Raw genomic sequence first — 21,261 nt, 5'->3', positions numbered from 1 at the left:
TCGAGGGGGACATAAGATGATACCATTGGTTTGACCTTGAATAGTCGTTTGAAGGTCACGCGAAGATCACCTTCAATTTCTTAAATTGAAACCCCAACTTTTTATTGCAGATTCTTATTCTCCATCGAAAAGTAAGTAACTTTTGTCTGAAACATTTTTCCGAAAAATGTCATCTTATGTCCTTAAAATGATCTTCAAGATGAGTTTTGAGGACATACATCGATGAAAATAAATAGTGACGTAAACTTATTTCAATGAAAACAAAGACCCTTTGAAGGCCATCTTAATAAGTTCACAGGATAAGATAAACATAAAAAGTAGTATCGATAGATAAGTCAATCGTGCAAGATGTATTCATTTGAAGAACAAGTCGACATGATGGAGAATGATTTCATTTATGGAGAATGTCAAAAAAATTCAGTGAGAGCGCAAAATTTATACGCTGAACGATATCCTAATCGCACTCAGCCTTCGCGTCGAACATTTAAAATCCTATTTATTTTCATCGATGTATCCGTTTGAAGAACAAGTTGATCCTCATTTATGAGGAATGTCAAAATCAAAACATTCCGATAAAACATACTAATAAAGCGTCATTTCGTACATCTTTTAAACGTAAATTTCATTTAATATAAAAATGTATTTTTTATCGTTTTCATTTACATTTAATCTTGTTCAATAATTTTGTGTCCTGAGTTCCGTACTTGTTTTAAGTTCCTCTATAAAATTATGGAAAAAAACATACCGAACCTATTAAAAAAATGAAGGTGACCTTGATATCTTCGAAGCGCCTCCACCAGGACAAAAATTATTATCGCCATATGTTAGCCCCCTTCGTACCGTATAATTTTGATTACATAAATTTTCCTTTAGACCTTATAACTTAGAAGATATTTAAGGTGGTAATAGTTATTGCCCACCCTGTGTATATATATATATATTTACATATTATATATGTATGTATATTTCATATATATATTTCACCATACAGTCCCATAAATTGTGTCCAGCATCTAACAACTAAGTATCTTTACAACTGTATGTCACAATATTGATATATAAAAATACGAATACAAAATTATGATTTGCCAAAAATTAAAATTCTGTATAAAAACGTTCTGCTGTAACAGATAATAACAACTTATGAAAAGTATATCCCTATCATGTATCCCTAGCCCATAATACATAACAATCGTTTCGACCAGATTTCCATAACACGTTACAAGGTTACAACTTCGCGTTGTTCATTTCCATGAGACCTTTCAATTTCTGCGTGAGCATGATGTTTCCAGTTATTTTCAGTTTGCCACGCATAAATGCCGTCTGCGGATTCAATTTTCCCAGTGCCTGCAACGAACGAGACGATTTTCTTTAGATAAAGGAAAAGCACCGAAAGTATATAAAATTTTAGTTTTATATTTTAGTAACTCACAATTTCAACCATATCTTTATCGTCAATGGTGAGCGTGGTATCTGCCTTCCCAGATTTAGGCTTTCCTTTGTGCACTTCAGCATTCTTCAAGTCAAGAGCTGTCAAAAAAAAATAAATAAATATGTGGAATGCAAGTTCTCTCGGCATATAATTATTTTTATCTTTTTTTCCGAAAGGGAGAGGGATATAAATTCAAGGTACAACACAGATATTTTCAATATATTGGGTCAGTCAAAAAGTGCAGTTCGAACAAAAGTGTCAAATTGAATTTTTTGACTGACCCAACAGTTATTATAATGTAATTGAAATCACTCACTCCATTCAGATGCCACCTTCCCATCAACGGTAATATTGTATAAGAAAATCCCATTAACTTTCTTGACCTTTTCCGGATTTGTTTTCACATGTTCACCGATCGCCACGAATACAGCATCGCTCTGCAAATCTACGCTGGCCGAGCATCGGTTTGCCTTCAGCATTGGTTCAACAACTTCGAGTAGATCGATATATGCACCTGCGAAATAAAAGCATTCATTTACGATGACGCATATATCTTTACACCGTCATATCTTTTAACAGAAACCTCTGACAAAAAAATGTTTTTAACGAAATTTACTTGTTTTTACCCGTAGAACCCAACCATCTAACATTTTATAGGGGGTCCCGTTTGAAATTGTGAAGTTACCCCCTGCCCCCCTTAAGGGGGGCAGGGGGTAACTTCATATTTATGTAGTTAGAAAGGCCCCTCGAATACATAAAACTTTCTCATGAACAACTTTTTGATTTGACAAATAGTTTCCGAAATATTCAGCTGTTAAGAGTTATGTGGGCCACCCTGTATATACTTCAATTTCTAAAAATAACGAGAAATAACTTCAGTGAGTAATAGCCAACCTGCTATAACATCCTTAGTAGAGTCTGTGCTCGTCCGGAAATGTATTCTCTTACCGTTACGCCACATTTCAGTGCGCAATGTGTCGCCTGGGATAACTGGTTTTACAAATCTTACCTAAAAAACCAAAGGTTTCACTCGCTCATTTGGCTTGAAGGAACAAAATAAGAAAAGATAAAGAATTATCTTGGGTCGACACACTGACTCTTCGAAATATTTCGTCTCAATCTTTTCATTATTTTATACATATATGTTTTATTTAGATTCAATTATACATAACATATATATATATGTATGTATGCATATGCATTTATTTATTAATTTACATACGTACATATATGACTGAATGCCATATCATGCTGTTTGCCTTTAACTCACTTCAATAATCATGAGTGTGCATTTCATACGTATTATTTATGATAAGCAGAGTCCACGATAAGCTTTATGAATCTAATTATCAAGTTAATGCCGAATATTGATTTTACACATGCAAAATTTATGATACTAATAATCGCGACGTCATCCTTATCGGTTAATTTGTTTTTTCAAAAACGGTATTACTTGCAAGATCGTAATTCTTCAATCTTATTATTTTAGATTGGACAAATGTTATATCATTCTGCATGTGTGCAGAATGCTATTGTATGCATTATTATTATTATTCTGGCAAAATATCGCGAATGATTTTCTTAATGATAATCATACCTTGAGGCATTTGAACAAGTGTGGATCGCCACCAGCAAACGTTTTAATAACATGACGAGTGGAGAATCCCAGCGAACACAGTCCATGTAATATTGGTATTCTATGTCCAGCAATTGCGGAAAAATTAGGATCAATGTGCAAAGGATTGTAGTCTCCACTCAATCTATAAAGAGCAGCCTGCGAAGATAATACCAAAATTATTGCACACGTAACTACATAAGATAGATTTAGATCATTAAAGCAAGATGCTTGAATATTCGTATTACGCTAAGAGAAAATAAAAATAAAGTTACCTAATCGTAATACGAGATGAGATATTAACTTACGTCGGCAAAAATACGTTAAAATTTATGTACGCTCTAATGCGTTTTTCGCAACAATTTAAATTCTAATTTTCATGCAGCCGCACGTGTAAAATATCGAATTTTCATTTATCCTTTCATACATTTTACCCACATATTACATCCACATATTTTTTTACCTGATCAACACTAGTTTTTTGTTCATATACAACATCCGGCTTTCTAGCAGGAGGCTGAACGGTTGGAATAATATGGTCAGAGCTGCGTTTTCCACCGTAACCACCTACACCAGTGATAAATACAGATATCTGCCCAGTCGACAATTTTTCTTCAGTCGCCCCGTTATATGTATCATCTAAAAAAGTTAAAACACAAGATAGATATAAAAATATAGAGCATTTAATAAGTTCAATGTGCGTAATTGTAAATTTTTGGTCACATTATGAAATATGATCATTGAAGAGTTACGTACGTTGAACTAAAACAACGACGCCCTTTCCCTTGTCCATAACATCTTGCACTTTGAAGCGCGTTTCTAATGTGGCTTCGACAGGCAGAGGTTTCAAAACCTCCAGATATTGTTCTCCATGGAGGATCTGCGAGTATAAATAACGTAAGATTGCAATACGAAATAAATAAATGAATATTTTAATATATAAATATAAAGAAGAACAATCAAGCACATGGAAATATGGGATGATGATGAACGACAGAATTTAAGTTGTTAATACCTGCGCTAGGCTAAATTCTATGTTTGGTAAAGCAGTCTGCAGAACAGAAGTTTCAATGCATCCCATAGGTCCGTACGTGGTGAAGAAAGTAGGCAAAATGGCAAAGTTGTCGTGATTTTCATATAAATAACGTAGATCATCTGCCTCGGCAACGGTAGCTCCAACTGAAAGACGACGGAGGAGTTAGCAGAAATCAAACTGATTGGACAATGAAAATTAAATGTCTTATCTAGCTACGGTACCTCCAAGCGCATACAGTATAACGTCACGATTATTGTATCTGCTTATCATGATATTTTCTTCCTGTAAACGATAACAATAAAGGCTACGCGTAACTGTGCAGAATCAAGTCACAAAATTAACGCAAAAATTTACCTCAGAAGAAGAAGAGACAACAGTAGAGGAAAGAGAATCAGGAGTAGACAAGCTGTCGAAAACGTACATTAATTCCTGTGTTGCGTCCTAAGAAAGAAAATAAAGAAAAGATGAAAAATGCGAGATAAGGAGTAACAAAATCGAATACGCGCGCATATTCTCTTACATGAATCGTATTGCACCGTTTCGCTTTTTTCATGTTGATTATCTGCGACCAATTCTCCTTCACAGCCTCCGGCGTGACGTCGGCTGACAGATCTTGCCGCAAAATGCAACCCGTAGAGCGGACCAAGTGACCTACGAATTTCGACACAAGACATATGCCTTTACACTTCGGTCATTAGACTCGTTCTTTCTCGCTGCACTTCTGAACCGAGTAAAATCTATTTATAATTCGCAAATTTTTTTCCGTCTATCATTTCAAGTCTGCTCTTGCGGAATCCGCAAAGAAAATTTAAATTATCTCTGTTATAAAAAACAGTTATGATTTTTTTCCTCGAATTAATGTAAAATTCACGATTTTCGAATGTAACTTTTTTTCAAAAAATTACTTAAACCAGTTGAGCGTTTCTTATAGTTTTAGCTAAATGTTCGACGTGGGGTAGCCTGTACCCCAGTGTGGGAAGCCCGTGAAAATTTGGAGGTGTGGGAAGTTAACAATTTGATAATTGATACTCACATTTGCCAGCCCAGCCTAATGCTGACTCGATTATCGAACCATTTTCTGTACAATTTTCATGACACAGCCAGAAAACGACGGGTGCTATCAGTTCAGGCTTCATGTGCTCGAAAAAGTCTGCCAGAAAAGTTACACGGCTATTCATACACCTCTTGGAAGTCTCGGATGTTTTATGAACTTTTTATTTACTACATACATTTTGCCATTGATAACTATTAATTAAAAATTATTTATTTTAGCATTCAGACCAAGTTACTTACCCGGTGGAAGGACATCTTCCGTCAAGCGCGAAGCAGCTGTAGGCACTATTACGTTGGTGTAAATATTTCTCTTTTTTCCTTCGAGGGCCAGTGTATTAGCTAGTCCTACGAGACCCAGCTTTGCCGTACTGTAATTGGTTTGTCCAAAGTTGCCATATAAACCGCTATTGCTTGAAGTAAAAATTATGCGGCCGTAGTTCTGCTTATAAAAATATGGCCACGCTGCTTTCGTTGTTATCATTGCTCCCTTAAGGTGGACATCGTATATCGCATCTAAAAAGTGCAAGTCACATGTAAATTTGTAAAATATTAATAGGGATATTAATATTGTATTTGATCTTATGCACAAACCCCATTGCTCCATTGTCATCTTCGCGAAAGATGTATCTCGCAAAATGCCGGCATTATTAATAACTACATCCACACGGCCGTACGCATCGATCGCTGTCTGAACGATTTTGTCACCCTGGAGTACAGAGTTGTAATCTGCCACAGCCTTTCCTCCTAAGCAATGATTGTCAGTTGCATCATTTTAATTTAAATATAAAAATAATGAGAAACGCATAAAAATTAATGTATGATGAACGAAACTTTCAAATTTAAATATCTTTTTCCAAGTACGAGTTGTACGTTGAAAATCACATAGAGATGTTACTAATAATCTCAATAAACAATGAAGCTATAAAACTAATACAAGCACTAACCATTTCGTCTAATTTCTGCAACAACGGCATCCGCACTTTTGGTGCTACTTCCATCCCCGTGTCTGCTGCCTCCCAAATCATTTACGACCACACTGGCACCTCTGGACGCAAATAGTAGCGCATACGCTCGACCTAATCCTGAAATGTTAATGATACGCATATTCTAATCAAGATATATATTTCTCACGTACATTGTACATTTTACATGTATATATTCATAGATATGCATACATATCGGAGTGTCACTAGAGTGACACGAGAGGACAAATTGATTCTACGTCGAGAATTGAATAGAAAATATAGAATAAAATGTTCTCATACGAGACTTTGTGTTTGAGAAAAATGATTGAATATTTGTTGAATACGCATTCTTAGTCAAGACATCAAACGGATTTTACTTTTCGATTATCTCGATCCAACTAATAAGCATGCTAATGTGTATGTATGATGTATGCTAATCTGTGACAGATCAAATGTCAAGAGCAAAATAAAATAAACTTGTTTACTTTCAGGAAATTGACGGAACTAACGTCCATTTGCTGGACATGCGATCACACTCTTCTTACTAAATCTCTAAGAGAGAGTTGATTTTTCAACAGGATGGACCATCATCGTATTCAGCCGTGAAGTAAAACATTGCTTAAACGAGAGATATCAGTACTGGGGATCGGTTGTGACGGAACAATATCTGGCTACTGCAAATCTCCAGATCTATTATCACTCAAGTTTTATTTGTCGAGTCATGATAATCTATCATGCACAATGTACAATGACAAGTGTAAAACAATTATTATAGCATTTGGAAAATTAAAAACGCAAAATATTACATTAGGAAACATTTACAAAATGGATAACATGGATAGTATTTCTAACAATTTTTAAATAACAATTTTTAAGAAGTTCCTAAAAAGCACATATTTTTTCTCACAAACAAGCTTCATAAAGAAATTTTATTTTATTATTCTATTGTCAATTCAATCTTAGAATCACCATCTGGTCACTTGTGTTATCAATTACATGACACCCTGTACATATTGAGTTGCAATAAAAGTTTGTAGCACTGTGTAGTAGTGAAATACCAAGCCTTATACATGGTATGAATATGTATTCAATATGAGCTGTTTTTTTCCTATCGCTTGCTATCTTTCCGGTAGCTGCACGGTTCTGGTCTTCCAGAACTTTCACCTTCTTCATAAAAAAAGATTACACAACGCTAGGAATTTTAATTGCCACCCAATACATTGATAAAGAAATTCCGACATCGATATTCTGCTAATAAATAATAAAATATAATTTATTATTAATATCGGACACTAGAATCAAATTAACTCATGCAAGGATACAAGGATAATAAAGGATTTAACTGCGGTTTTACATATGGGTGTCTAATAAACCTGCGGAAATTTTCCTAATGAAACGATCAAAGTTCAAACAATAATAACACGATATATGTACCTGCTCCAGCTCCCGTTACCACGACGACACGGTTGTCGAAACGCAGTTCTGACATTTTCGATGTTCAAGCAACGAATACTTTCAGCTTCAGCACCTTTTGTCACACAGACGGGCTGCAAATGTAATTCTCGGCTCAATGCGACAACGTTTTAACACTCCCCGCTGCGTTCAATGATAAGGATTCATAATGATGAAGCAGTTTATATATATATTATATATATGTGTGTGTGTAAAGTCCCATCACTTGACCTGTAAACACATTCAACGCTCGTTCACATCTACACATGCATATATATGAAGAGTATTATGTATAATATGGCTGTGTCGGGGAGCTCACTATCAGCGCTTCTTCTTCTTCTTAGTGTTTAATGGCACTCGATCCCTTTCAGGTTCGATATATGGCCGATTGCAAAAGTGAGTTAAATACGAAATAACAAGTTGAAAAAGAACTCGGGACAATCGTTGCGCACCTGACGACTGTCCCCATTGACATAGGAATATATGGACGGAGCCTATGCTACGAACTTAGGCAAGGGGGGTTATGAGACTTGCGGTGAGGAGAGGCTGCTGGCAAATCGGGCGAGTTCGGCTGTTCTCGACATCGCCCGAATGATACTCGATACAGTTTTGTAAAGTTGTGATACTGAAATTACATGTACGATGAGTTATTGTGTTGTGTCGGAATGTAGCAATCGCATTAATGCAAAAAGGAAAAATTGGCAACAACTTATGAAAGAAAATGATCCGAAAATTTCTTTTCATCTGTAAGTAAAATACATACAATTGTAGGTTATACACAATGCCGGTAAAACGTTTCACATATTGTTATGTGTTTATTATTATATTCATATGAATAATTGTTCGATAACAGTTTTTCATTTATAGTTGTTATTATAATTCGTATATTTAATAATAATATATACGATTTGACTATATATATATATTTATTATTAAATATATGAATTAATAAAAACTATAAATGAAAAACTGTTATTGAACAATTGTTCATACGAATATAATAATAAACAAGCCAAAATTCTTTCTTAACACCGCCAGTAGATAATTTCAGTAAACGAGTACGATTAATATTCGACACAACTGGCTATAATTCTCTTTATTAGAACGACGTTTCGACCATACGGGATGTGGTCCTCTTCAGTAGGTGACAATGTTACATCTAAATTACGTTAAAAATATAATAATTAAATAAGATTGTCTTTCGGTGCCACCATTACTCGGTCTAGGTGTATAATCAAGCCAAAATTCTTTCTTAACACAATAATAATAAATTTAAATAATAATAAACGCATAACAATATCTGAAACGTTTTACCGGCATTGTGTATAACCTACAATTGTATGTTTTACTTACAGATGAAAAGAAATTTTCGGACCATTATTTTCTTTCATACGTTATTGCCAATTTTTCCTTTTTGCATTAATGCGATTGCTACATCCGACACAACACAATAACCATCGTACATATATATATACAGGGTAGCCCATTTTAATTTATACAGTCGATTTTTTTAAAAACTAAAAGAGATACGAAAAAATGTTTCAGACAGACATGTCACGATTTCGAGGGGGACATAAGATGATACTATTGGTTTGACCTTGAATAGTCGTTTGAAGGTCACGCGAAAATCACCTTTAATTTCTTAAATTGAAACCCCAACTTTTTATTGCAGATTCTTATTCTCCATCGAAAAGTAAGTAACTTTTGTCTGAAACATTTTTCCGAAAAATGTCATCTTATGTCCTTAAAATGATCTTCAAGATGAGTTTTGAGGACATTTTAAGGACATAAGATGACATTTTTCGGAAAAATGTTTCAGACAAAAGTTACTTACTTTTCGATGGAGAATAAGAATCTGCAATAAAAAGTTGGGGTTTCAATTTAAGAAATTAAAGGTGATCTTCGCGTGACCTTCAAACGACTATTCAAGGTCAAACCAATGGTATCATCTTATGTCCCCCTCGAAATCGTGACATGTCTATCCGAAACATTTTTTCGTATCTCTTTTAGTTTTTAAAAAAATCGACTGTATAAATTAAAATGGGCCACCCTTATATCACTAGCGGAACCGAACATACCCGAACAGCCGAAGTTACACGAAGTGCCAGTGCTCTCCCCTTACCGCTAATCTCGGCTTCCCCTCGTAAAAGGCTCCGTCCATATATTCCTATGTCAATGACTGTCCCCTTCGGAGTCCACTATCAGCGCTATTTAGCGCTAAAACTCTAGTCATGTCTATAGTACACGCATACGCATGCGTGAAGTAAGGATTTGTCCAATAATATCATTTCAATTTCTCTTTCAGTATTTTTCAGACTCCGTCGCAACTGCAAATTGTATTATGTAAAAATAATAATAAATTATGTAAAAATAAAAAAAAACCTTTTTCTAACCTCTTGAATAGTGCTATCTCACCATTCCAACAAAAACAAAAAGGAAACTCATCAGGAAGCAGAACGTTTGTAATTAATGTTTGTAATTGTAATAGGCCTGTTTTTTATTCCTGCACTGCTGAATAATGAATTAGAGTGAGAAAAAATATACTTGTCTCACTTGACGTATTGCACCAGTTCAGCAGTGCAGCAATAAAAAAACAGCCTAATATCAATTACACACCCACACACATGCGCAGGCGTACGCGCTTCGCCGTGAAACTTGCCACATGTTTCGATAGATCGCAGCACCAGCTCGTTTCGCTGCCAAAATTAGTTTCAAACAGTTCCGCTACGAGTCTCTACTGTATGTTGTTAAAAAAAATAAGGTAACAGTGGATATTACGACTTAACGGTAGATCGGAAGCTTTTATTTTTATTTCTGCGCTAATCAACAAAAAAACAGCAGAACCTTTGCACGGGTAAGTATAATATTACAGAAAACAACAAGTTAGAAAAATACTGTATACTCTCATGCCTTGATGCACCGACAGCAAAGCTGTCAAAAACTCGTGCGACTGTTGCGTCGTGATTTGGCGGCAGAATTCGGCGGCGATAAGGCATACTGATCGTTGCATGATCGTGTTTTTATCTGGATAAAGATAAACAAAATAGCCATAAATATATTTAAATTGGAAACTTCTATCATAAATATAGACACAAGTTTCCAATCTTGTTGCAGAAAGCATTTCTTATTGCAGAATTCAGAGGAAAAGAAGTTGAGAGTTTACAGGAAAATGACTGAAAAGCCGAAGAAAAATCCGTGGTGCGTGGTGCCCGAGTGTACCCGACATTTCAGTTTGGAGGGACGACATTTCTTTAAATTTCCCAAGGAACACGACAGGTATGGTGCTGTTTCAATCATTCTTTGTGTAAAGAATATTTTATTTATCCTTCTAAAAATATGCATTTTATGTTTCGCATGTTGATAATGTTTGTACGCTGTAATGTATACAGATGGTTGCAATGGGTAAGAGCGTGTGGAAGAACAGATTTGGAACCGAAAGGTCCACTATACGCTCATCAAAATTGTCGCTTGTGTAATTTACATTTTGAGGACAAGTGGTTAAAATTAAATAAAGTCAGAGCACGCCTTCACCCGGACGCTGTGCCGACACGATTCTTTGGACCACCTTTTGGCCCAAAGTAAGTTTCTATTGAGAATTTAAGCTATTCCATGAAGGGAATACTATTTGCACGACTTTTATAAATAATATAACAATATTTTAATTTGTTAGTATCACTAAGAACTGAATCAGGAAATAAATAAAAATCTTTCCCTTCAGAATTCAGGTTGTAAAAGGCAACATAGTAATCGAAGATGAAAACGAAGATAAAGAAGATGCCAAGGAGAAAGAAAACACTGAGCAAAAGGAAGAAGAAACAAATGAGTCAGTAAATGTGTCTTAATTTATATTTGGTATTATTATAATTATCTATAACAAAAATGGATATCAATTTCTGTTACAGAAGTACAACAGATGTAGAGATAATTGAATCGCCATCAGTGCAGGACACGGATAACAAGTAATAATAATACAAAATATTTTTCACTTATTTTTATAATAAAAATAAGAATAAAAATATAACAAAAATGCATGATACTTTTCAGTGTCTTGCAATCTTCCCAAGCCTTGTCAACCAATGTGAAAACCCAGACTAAACCGTAAGTTCTCATTTATTAGCTAAATATAATAACTCATCTTTCTTTTCCCATTTACAAAAATTGTTTCTTAAGCAGAGATATATTTTCCTTGATGTCTAATAAGAATTTGGAAATATGTTGTAGAAGTACCTCGAACACCGTACTTGTAGCAATAAGTTCACCGTCGAAGGATGGCCTTCAGAAAAAGAAGTTACGTTTTAAGCTTGTAAAACTAAAACCGATACAGGATAAAGCGCTGCTTGAATCTATCAGACAGCTTCAGCAAACAAATAAACCTACCTGAGATGCATAAGAATCCATTTTGCTCTCTTGTTTTCTTACTTAGAGGCTCAAACAGTTATGATATGAAGAGGAATTGAAAGAGAAGAAATTTTTATCGTAATTATAATTGACTTATACATTTTTTATTTCTTGTAATAGGTTCGTAATTGTAACGTGCAAATTGTATCGCAATACTTTCCTGCTCATTAGTGAACAGTTTACTGTTAATGTTTTAGTATTTGTTATAGGAATGTAAGTTTTATAAGATATGATATTGATATGCATTTTTTACTTTATTGTCAGCGTTGCATTTGAATTCTCTAATTATTTAAAAACTGGTTCATACTCGGAACGCGCTTACAACAATAAAAGCGCCCTAAAAATTATTTAAAAACTACTTGATTGGTTGAGAAGCCACGTTGAAGGCGCTTACCGTTGTAAGCGCGTTCTGAATATGGACCTATATGTACATATGTATATCGAAATATATTTCTTTTATGTTTGATATATATCAAATTCGAAAATGTGCGCCTATTTTATGTAATGCAATAGATAAATATTTCATTGACTATTTAATCGTAATTTAATGTTCAGTTCGCTTTTTCGCGCTGTCAATCGTTATCATTCATTAAAAAAGTTAGAAAAGACAAATGCAAGTTTTTAACTTTTTTCCATTTTGAATATAAAGTCCTGTAGAGCGGACTTTCTTTCTATCTATACTTCATTTGTGGAAAAGGATTTTTTATTCTGCACAAGCAATAAAGAGAATCTTCGAAACTGCAATTACCATCGCTATAGTGAAAAAATAGTTCACTAGCAACTCCAGCTTTCCCTTAAGGGGATACTGGAGCTGCTAGTGAATTTCTTCGCGATGGTGCTGCCATCGCACAATATTTGCACAATAAAATGCTTTTTACAAAAATTTGGCAATTTGTACGCACAAAATCGCTGTTGAGCGGTGTTTGGACACAATTAAGGAATATGAGGATGCTTTTCGAAGTGACTTTAGAAGCGTCATAAAAGAGAATTCTGTGTTCTCCTGTATTCTAACCTCTAATCCTAAAGGAAAACACAGAATTCTCTTTTATGACGCTTCTAAAGTCACTTCGAAAAGCAGTCTCATATTCCTTAATTGTGTCCAAACACCGCTCAACAGCGATTTTGCGCGTACAAATTGCCAAATTTTTGTAAAAAAACATTTTATTGTGCAAATATTGCGCGATGGCAGCACCATCGCGAAGAAGTTCACTAGCAACTCCAGCATCCCCTTAAATATAAAACAAAAATAGACTGACAGCGCGAAAGCGGGTGCGGCTGAACACAGCCTCAGGAACTCTAGCGCTCTTTCTAGGGACTCTACTCAAACTTTTCCCCATATCCCTAGTCATACAAAACTTCACTAGAGCATCGAAGTGTTAGGTCTGTTCTTTTCAGCTGCACTGCTGAACTAGTGCAATACGTTAAAGTGAGACAAGTATATTTTTTCTCACTCTAACTTACTGCACCAGTTCAGCAGTGCAGCTAAAAAGAACAGACCTATTATTATGCATCTCGTACTCGGCAAAGTACGATACTCGTAATCTGTATTAAAATGGAGACTCATTTTCTGAGATCTTTCGAAAGTGCGTCTCAAATTTGTTAGCAAAATTCAAGCGTTTCTCGGGAGACACCGATCGTACGTGATCTACGGTCTAGACGTAATGCCTTGCCTCCGGAAATAGATATTTAGAAAGGTTGACAAAACTCTCATATCATTGGTTACAAATTAAACACTTTATGCGTAGAAATAATTGTTTTTATCGTCAATACCGATACGCGGCACAAGACAAGAAATTGCGATCGTACGGAGCAGAAGGGTCGAAACAATCACCTTGATTACATCAATCGATATGTCGGCCGTAAAATGTCTTCCCTCAAGACCTCGCGACCTTTTATGTAAGCCATATTCTTTTTCCACAAATATTGACGCAATTAAAATAATTATTACGAACACCCTTCCTCGCATACTCTCGATCTATCGCCATAGACACTCTGACCGAAGCTATACAAGTTTGGAAGCATACGCTCTACTTTCGCGACATTGCAGTCGACCGTGAGTCACCACTCGTCTCGGCGTTTAAAATTACGGGAGAAAAACGGTCGAGCGAAGTTAGAGTCGATGCCCGCATTCGCGTCCAACTCGGCCTGTACTCGGGTTCGGTACTGAATAGGCGATTGCTCGCTAATTAATTTTATTCTCATATCCGACACGAAGGTGGCACTCGGTAGGGACTCTGGGACGACATCTGGGCTAAACGAGCGGCGAACTGACGGCGAGCCGAAAGCTCTCGGGCCGGCGGTGCAGCGAAAGCGTCGCAGGTTGTGATACGCCGTAATCAACGATCCACCCATCTGTACATGGCGCATCGCGCGGCGTCGAGGAGCGCCGGGCGCACCAAGTGCGAACTGACACGACAGGCCGAGAGCATTAAGGGCGGCGGGAGGGGAGGAGGACGTTCGGTCGTGAGGCGCGAAGGAGGAAAGGAGACGGAAGGCGGCTCGGGCCGCCTCGGCGATCTCCGGCCGGCCACCGGCGTCGCTAGTGGCGCCCCGACAAGGTGGCGTGGGGGTAGGGACGATGCATGGGCCACGACTAGGAGGCACTCGGGAGGCAGGGAGGGCATGCGAACGACGGTGGAGCGCTCAGTTCGGTAGTCGCCATTGCGAGTCCCCCTCGTGTCTCTCGGCATTCGGGACACTCCGTGTACGCGGCAGAGCCTGGACTCCCTTTTCTCCGCTTAACCTTAATATAATACATCCCCGTCGTGGGCCCACATGCGTGATAGTCCGATGCAGAGAAATTGCAGCGAGCTCGCCGAAAAATTGTTGAAATCTCTTGACAAGGAATACAATGTAAGTAAGGCGGAGTGTGGTGTGTCGCGGCGGGATGCACCGCGCCGTCTCCGTGTCCGTACGCGCAAACGGCTATCGGGCCACTCTCGATCCCCCGTGCGCCGTGTTGCCTGTACCAGTGGCGTGCGCGGGAGTGCTCCGCTGTGTGTGTGGCGTTGTACGTGTAAGCGTGGCGACCGCGACTGTATGAGTGCCGTCGTCGCCGTCGTCCGTGATACCGTTCCTCTCCGCGCTCGCGGCCGCGCGCCACAGAGTGCGATCCCCGCGCGCTGGTGCGGGGCCGCCTCCGACTCGCCCGTACCCACACTCGCTCACATGGCTCCCCGAGTGTACGTGCAGGGGGCGAGAGCGAGACAGCAGGAGGGAGGGAAAAGGATAGCCGGCGTAGTGGGCGACGTACGCGGACCCCGACTACCTGGCCACATAACCTCAACCGGTGGACCGTCAACCCTCGTGGATCCTCTCCCCTCGTGCGTATCGCGTCCCGTCCTCCCGGTCGTCCGTTGTTACGCGACGTTCCCCGGGGGGTTTCCCCGGTTCGCCCGACACTCCCTCCGACAGAAACGGAGGAATGTCCTCGAGGTAGTCTCTTCCGTCCTCCTCGAGGGGAGAGGAGCCATGCTGCTCGCGGATGGCCCGGGTTTCCTGCCTCCGTGGCGCACGTGTGCTGCGTCCTCGCGCCAACCCGATCGGCCCGTGCACCTTCTGCGCCTTCGAGGGTGCTTCTCGGAACGCGTTCGCCGCGGAGAGTTTACTCGTCCAAAACGTTATCGTGGACCCGATATCGTTCGGCGGTCGTGACGCAACTCGCCGTTCGCACGGTCGGGGAAACCCAGTCGCTTCGCCGGCGACGCGAGGTGCTCGCGGTCGTACAAAACGGCGATTCTAGTATTTTACCGTATTTCGGGGGAGTACGTGGAGTCGAATGGGTATAACCTGCACACACGGCCCGCACACGCACACGCGTATGCTTGCCCGCGCGCGCGCGCTCCACTCACCCACACACACGCGCGCGACCTTAATTGTAATGACAGATTTCCTCACTAATTTACGGTCGATTTTCCCTCGAAATGTCGCGGGAGGTCGTCGTCGTATTTCCGATGTGTTGTATTACGTAACTTTATTTTCGGGCCGAATTTAATTAAATTCCGTTAAGGCAGGATGCACTCGAGAGCGAGCAAAGCGTACGATGTTAGCTTCGGCGTTACCGACACTTGCTTTATAAAGAGCTTCCCAGTCGCTGATAATCATTCACCGATTTACGGAGAAAATCGCTCGAAAATTATTAGTGCTCGGTGCTCGTAGTCGAGGAAGAGTCGACTCGAGAGATCGAAGGTTGTGTATCGTGGAACGTCTTATACTACTTGCGACAAAGCCTTCTCGTTCATAGAAATTTTTCCCGTTGTCGGACATTGAATCGTTTTGATACGGAAACAATTTGAAGGAGACACACAGTAATACGTTAACCTCCAATTTCCATATGTTTATAACGTAAAAATGTGTGACGAAATAATACAGCATTTGTTTCTACGCCAGGTGCTCGACATGCGAGCTGTTGTGGATGTCATTACGGCACTGGAAAAGACAACAATCACTAAAGAAGTGCTGGAGGTTAGAACTTAATTTATCCTGATTTGTCTCACGGTACCAGCTGTTTTGACGTAAGGCTGAACAGGCGACTGCATTACAACTTGGACGCTTTTTCCTAGATTACGAGGCTCGGAAAACACATCAATGAGCTTCGTAGAAAGACGAGTAACGATGCCTTGGCCAAACGTGCGAAGGATCTGGTACGCCGCTGGCGAGACATGGTTTTACCATCGGTGCATTCGACGCCGCAGCCTACGCTGGCCGACACAGCACCGCCAGCACTCAACGGGGCGAAGGAGGTGGCCCTGAGAAATCTCAAGCCACAGAGCCCCGCGTTACGGGGGCTCAAGCCTCACAGTCCTCTACTAAAAGATGCTACCCAACTCAAAGTGAGTCTCAAATAAGACACGATTCTGCTTTCTCATGGAATGTCTTGCTAGTGACAGTGTCTACATCTTTTTCTTAATTGTTTTTTATGCCCAGAAAATTTACAATCTGCCTTGTAATGACATTAAATTAATTAATTCAAAGAGAACGTGCGGGTATATTCCCAGTGAAATACACCCTTCATATTTACAATTTTACTATAATTGTGTCTGTAACTGCATTAAAAGAGTGTTAATTAAATAATTAACTGCCAAGTACGTCTACTACATGTTTTGTACACAAAACTGTAATTTACAATTACAGGTGCTTAGTCCGGCACTGTCTGTGCACAGCGACCACTCGCGATCTCCTAACGCGTCCTCGAACAAACAGTCAATTCAGCAGCAGTCACTGACCAGCAATCACAGGCTAAGTTCCTGTTCGAGGAACGCGTCGCCAGTCCTGAGTTCTTCGAGTCAGAATCACACGCTCGAAGCGGTGCCGCGTACACACAGTTCCAACAAGCGGCTGCGAAAAGAAGAGAACAGCAAGGAGCTGCAGGGAGGATGTCAGCACTACCAGTCGCCGCTCCGGAGCTCCGAGCCGATGGTAGAGGAGAACCTCGCCAAGAAGCAACGGCTTAACGGCGAGAATATAAGTGGTAATTTAAATTCGCAAGTGCCTAGCCCCACACTGAAGGAACGAATCTCCTCCGAGCGTCTCGCGGAGACCTCCCCCCCGGCTACGGACGACACGACGAACCCAAAGAAACGTGGCCGCAAGAAGGGTAGCAAGTCGACGAAACGGCAACCGTTCCCGGAGGATAGCGTGAAGGAGAAGCTGGCCAGTATCTCGAGGAACCCGAAGCTGAAGACCACGCAGGAGCTACTGGCCGATTTGCAGGCGCGGGGAAGCAACTGCAGCCCCGTTGGCACGAACGCTTTAGCTAGTCAAAGCGTCGCGGAACCCCCCAGCATAGACGACATGGTTCTGCGAGGCAGTAGTAACGAGCAGGTGTCCAAGTACACACGCTGCTCCCAGAAGAACTCGAGCCTGCCCAGGGGCGGGCTGGTCTCCACCGACGGCAAGGCGCAGGTGGCGCGATCCAGATCTGTGGACAACTGTCACGAACCGTCGCCCGAGGCGTGTCGGGACAGGCTGCACGACCAGGATAGACCGGTGGGCACTGCCGGGCCGACCCGTCGGTCGCCATCGTCGCACCGGGATCTCACGGTCGAGGAGATACTGGCCAAGTTACCGCCCCTCGACCCGAGCTCGATAGACTGGGGCGACTACGACCCCGCCGGATTGTCTACGGAGGAGGAGCGAAACGGCGCCGAATGTTCACCGCCACCACGGGAAGTCACCGCCGAGGATCTTGAGAGGTTACACACGCGGCACGTCGAAGGACTCAATGGTAACTTCCAGCCGAGGCTGCCGTCGCCATCGTCGTCGACGGTGCCCGAGTGTTGCGACGGTGACCGAGTGTCATCCGGATTGTCGAACGTGAATAGTGCAAAAAGTGTGTACAGCGGCCAGACCGATAGTGCGGAGTTTCGGGAGTGGCATCAGATCCTAGCGAGGCCCAGTTACCAGGGCGAGACCCTCCACATAATGCCTTATGTTATTATCGATTAGTGATTTTATTATCTTATATTCTATTATTATTAATCCTCCCCCTTGAGAGAAAAGGATTGCGAGGAGAGAGAGAGAGAGAGAAAATGAGAGAGCGTGAGGAATCTGCGAAATTAAAATGCGAGTTGGTTGGTCGGTGAATCGGTCGGTTTATTACAAACTAACAACTTTCTATTGCAAATTCCTAATCGTGCTGTTTTATTTCTGTTTTACGAACCGACACGTTACACCGCCACCCTCCTTGTCATCGTCATCGTCATAATCATTCCCGTTGTTAGAGATATTATCTCGCCAATCACAAACGCGCAATCGTAAACGCGCGGCCATTAAGGGGGGAGCCTGCTTCAGAACGCTGAAAATAAGGTATATTTTACGAATTGTTTTTGGAGAAACTATACAGCGGATCATTATAAAACTTTGATGCATTTATTAGTACATGTTTAAAGATAAACAAAATTATTTTTTGATTTGAATGTATCGCTTGTAGAGGTCGTCCTGGAGAAATCTTAGTGCAGCCGCGTCGCCGGCATCGCAAATTGGTGAGCATTCTCCTGCCTCCAAATTTCGTCTAAACTGAAAAATTGAAATATGTTCTCGTTATTTATGAATTCCCATCGTCGATGAACCAAAGAGAGAAGAAAACAGTTGAAAAGTGCCAAAATGGTGGAGCTTAGAACACAAAAGTACGATTTTTAGGCAAAGTTGTTGAACTTTTTCATGCAAAAGTAATGTTTTTATGAATATTAAAGGTTCATCGACGATGGGAATTCATAAATAACGAGAAAATATTTCAATTTTTCAGTTTGGATGAAATTTGGAGGCAGGAGAATGCTCACCAATTTACAATGCCTCCAGGACGACCTCTACAGGCGATATATTCAAATCAAAAAATAATTTTTTTATCTTTAAACATGTACTAATAAATGCATCAAAGTTTTACAATGATCCGCTGTATAGTTTCTGCAAAAAAATTCGTAAAATTATACCTTATTTTCAACGTTCTAAAGCGGGCTCCCCCCTTAATACCTTCGTACTCGTCAGCATCGTTTTCCGGCACCGAGACATCGTCCCATATTATTATTATTATATTAATATTAATATTATAATATTAATATATAATATTAATATTATTATTTTTATTATTATTAATATTATTCTTGTTATTAGTACTACGTCGGCCGCTATTATTATTATTACTGCTTCTGTTCGTTCTATTATTTCCTAATTATTGTTGTCATCGTCATCGTCATCATTATCGCCATCGTTGTCGTTGTGCTAATGATAAAGAAATTGAGAGACCATTACTTTCGGAAAGGGAAATCAGCGCTGTCTTCGAACCGTCAAACGCGATGTCGATCAAGTGTTTGCACGAACAAAATACGATTTTCTGTAACTGGATACAGTAGGATACAGTCCGGCTGCGTGACACGCGGGATGATATAACGCAGGATTTTTTACACGACGATAATGGGTGTCGATGGCGCTCGACCTTTCATTTTCGAGTGTCCACGGTACATGGCAACATGAATCGCCTCTTATGCTCCGACATAACGATAATAATTTCGAGAAAACAAGGGAAGAAATTGATTCGGACGATCAATGTTTCGTGTACTGCATAATCCTAAGCACAATTTCACGGGTTTCCTCTTCTGTTACATTGCCATCTAGTTTATTTCGAACGATTAAGCCTAAATTCGAGGTACGAGGGCGGAAAAGGGGGAAATAAAGACGCGAGGTGAGGATTGCTCTCCTAATGCTTTTGCGGGAGGATGTAACGGGCGAATAGAAACAGAAATAACAGAAGTGTGTAAGTGCAAGAGAGAGAGAAAGAGAAGAGAAATTCTAGCGACGCCGCAATTTTGAGAATCGTTTGCCAATGCTGAAACATTTTTGCAAAGACTGTGCAGGGACTTTGTCGCGCAACTGCGGGAAGCAACGCGATTTCTTCAGGCTACCAATAAGTTAGGTACACCGGTGCCTTAATTAAAACAAAAGATATATTTGTCTAAGTGCGTCATAGGGATTTTATACTCCAAATTTCTTTTTTCGTTCGTTCGCATATGCGTGATATTTATGCCGAATATGTTTGACAAAAGAAACCAAAACCACACTTGCTGCTACCGGATGAATGAAGAAACCGCGCGACGGATTGCAACAATTGCGATCTGCATAATCCTCTCGTAGGTGCAATATCAGAAATGCGAAGTTCAACCTTTGGCAATATATGTACAGAGTGTGTCCGAAAAGTTGCAGGACTGAGTGAATTGAGTCGAAGTAAAACGAAGAAATGCGTGTCGGCTTGTCTACGAGCCGTAAACAAGAGCGAATGTTGCAAACCAAAAAAAGACCGTTTCTGATAGTTGTATCTACAAGTTAATTAATTAGCTCCGAACCACGTACGCAAAGCGGCAAGCCACAGGTTTCCTCCGCGAGCTTCGCTTCACGAGAGAGAGAGAGAGCGAGAAAGAGAGAGAGAGAGAGAGAGAGATCCATTCAGTCTCGGGACTTTTCTAACGTCTCTTGTATATTTGGTGTGAATAAATCAATTGAGCACTCTCATCCACCGGAGCATCGTTTATTAATCTGCAGCGATACACGATACATCTCCCGACATTTTCTTCTTCTCGAGAAGCGTTACAACAAACAATCATTACAGTATTACTCTCCCGTGTACGACGTAAGACCTCGAAAAGCGTTTAGAAACAAACGGAAGATTCTCTGCTCTGACTTTGCTCATAAAACAAAAAACGAGATTTTAATTCGATGTTTTTTATTAATCAAAAAATGTGAAATGTGTATGCGTTGAGGTGCACGATGCGACCGAAAGGGAATTTATAATTACAACTGATGACCCCGAGAGACTTCG

General features: G+C 40.0%; 3 protein-coding genes across 6 annotated transcripts; 2 read left to right on the top strand and 1 right to left on the bottom strand.

Annotated features, from left to right (window-relative positions):
• Positions 1–939: 939 nt before the first annotated feature.
• LOC105280041 (peroxisomal multifunctional enzyme type 2) lies at positions 940–8,050 on the bottom strand. Its single transcript, XM_011340212.3, has 17 exons — positions 7,873–8,050; positions 7,536–7,784; positions 6,081–6,218; positions 5,728–5,880; positions 5,377–5,649; positions 5,117–5,233; positions 4,604–4,734; positions 4,438–4,524; positions 4,305–4,365; positions 4,063–4,226; positions 3,804–3,927; positions 3,511–3,686; positions 3,030–3,206; positions 2,327–2,441; positions 1,749–1,946; positions 1,433–1,530; positions 940–1,347 (listed from the first exon to the last, which is right to left on the bottom strand). Exons 2-17 carry the CDS (start codon positions 7,588–7,590, stop codon positions 1,228–1,230), a joined length of 2,187 nt encoding a protein of 728 aa, XP_011338514.1. The 5' UTR covers positions 7,591–7,784; positions 7,873–8,050; the 3' UTR covers positions 940–1,227.
• A 2,225-nt stretch (positions 8,051–10,275) lies between these two features.
• On the top strand, positions 10,276–12,551 carry LOC105280042 (52 kDa repressor of the inhibitor of the protein kinase). 2 transcript variants are annotated; one of them, XM_011340213.3, is made up of 7 exons: positions 10,276–10,407; positions 10,687–10,829; positions 10,943–11,131; positions 11,272–11,376; positions 11,456–11,512; positions 11,598–11,651; positions 11,775–12,551. In XM_011340213.3, exons 2-7 carry the CDS (start codon positions 10,723–10,725, stop codon positions 11,932–11,934), a joined length of 672 nt encoding a protein of 223 aa, XP_011338515.1. In that variant the 5' UTR covers positions 10,276–10,407; positions 10,687–10,722; the 3' UTR covers positions 11,935–12,551. The 2 variants fall into 2 exon arrangements, with proteins under 2 accessions (XP_011338515.1, XP_011338516.1); XM_011340214.3 differs by having other exon boundaries at positions 10,296–10,407; positions 10,668–10,829.
• Positions 12,552–14,556: 2,005 nt separating this feature from the next.
• LOC105280043 (mediator of RNA polymerase II transcription subunit 26) lies at positions 14,557–18,794 on the top strand. Of its 3 annotated transcripts, none has more exons than XM_011340215.2 (4): positions 14,557–14,804; positions 16,341–16,415; positions 16,514–16,783; positions 17,085–18,794. In XM_011340215.2, the coding sequence occupies exons 1-4, from the start codon at positions 14,727–14,729 to the stop codon at positions 18,396–18,398; spliced, it is 1,737 nt and encodes a 578-aa protein (XP_011338517.1). In that variant the 5' UTR covers positions 14,557–14,726; the 3' UTR covers positions 18,399–18,794. The 3 variants fall into 3 exon arrangements, with proteins under 3 accessions (XP_011338517.1, XP_011338519.1, XP_011338518.1); XM_011340217.3 differs by lacking the exon at positions 14,557–14,804 and adding an exon at positions 14,818–16,139; XM_011340216.3 differs by lacking the exon at positions 14,557–14,804 and adding an exon at positions 14,818–16,258.
• The last annotated feature ends 2,467 nt before the right edge of the window (positions 18,795–21,261 follow it).

This window comes from Ooceraea biroi, chromosome 13 (genome assembly GCF_003672135.1).
Source record: "Ooceraea biroi isolate clonal line C1 chromosome 13, Obir_v5.4, whole genome shotgun sequence".
Lineage (NCBI taxonomy): Eukaryota > Metazoa > Arthropoda > Insecta > Hymenoptera > Formicidae > Ooceraea > Ooceraea biroi.
The sequence above is the reverse complement of the archived record's forward strand: the minus strand, read 5'-3'. Positions and strand labels throughout refer to the sequence as shown.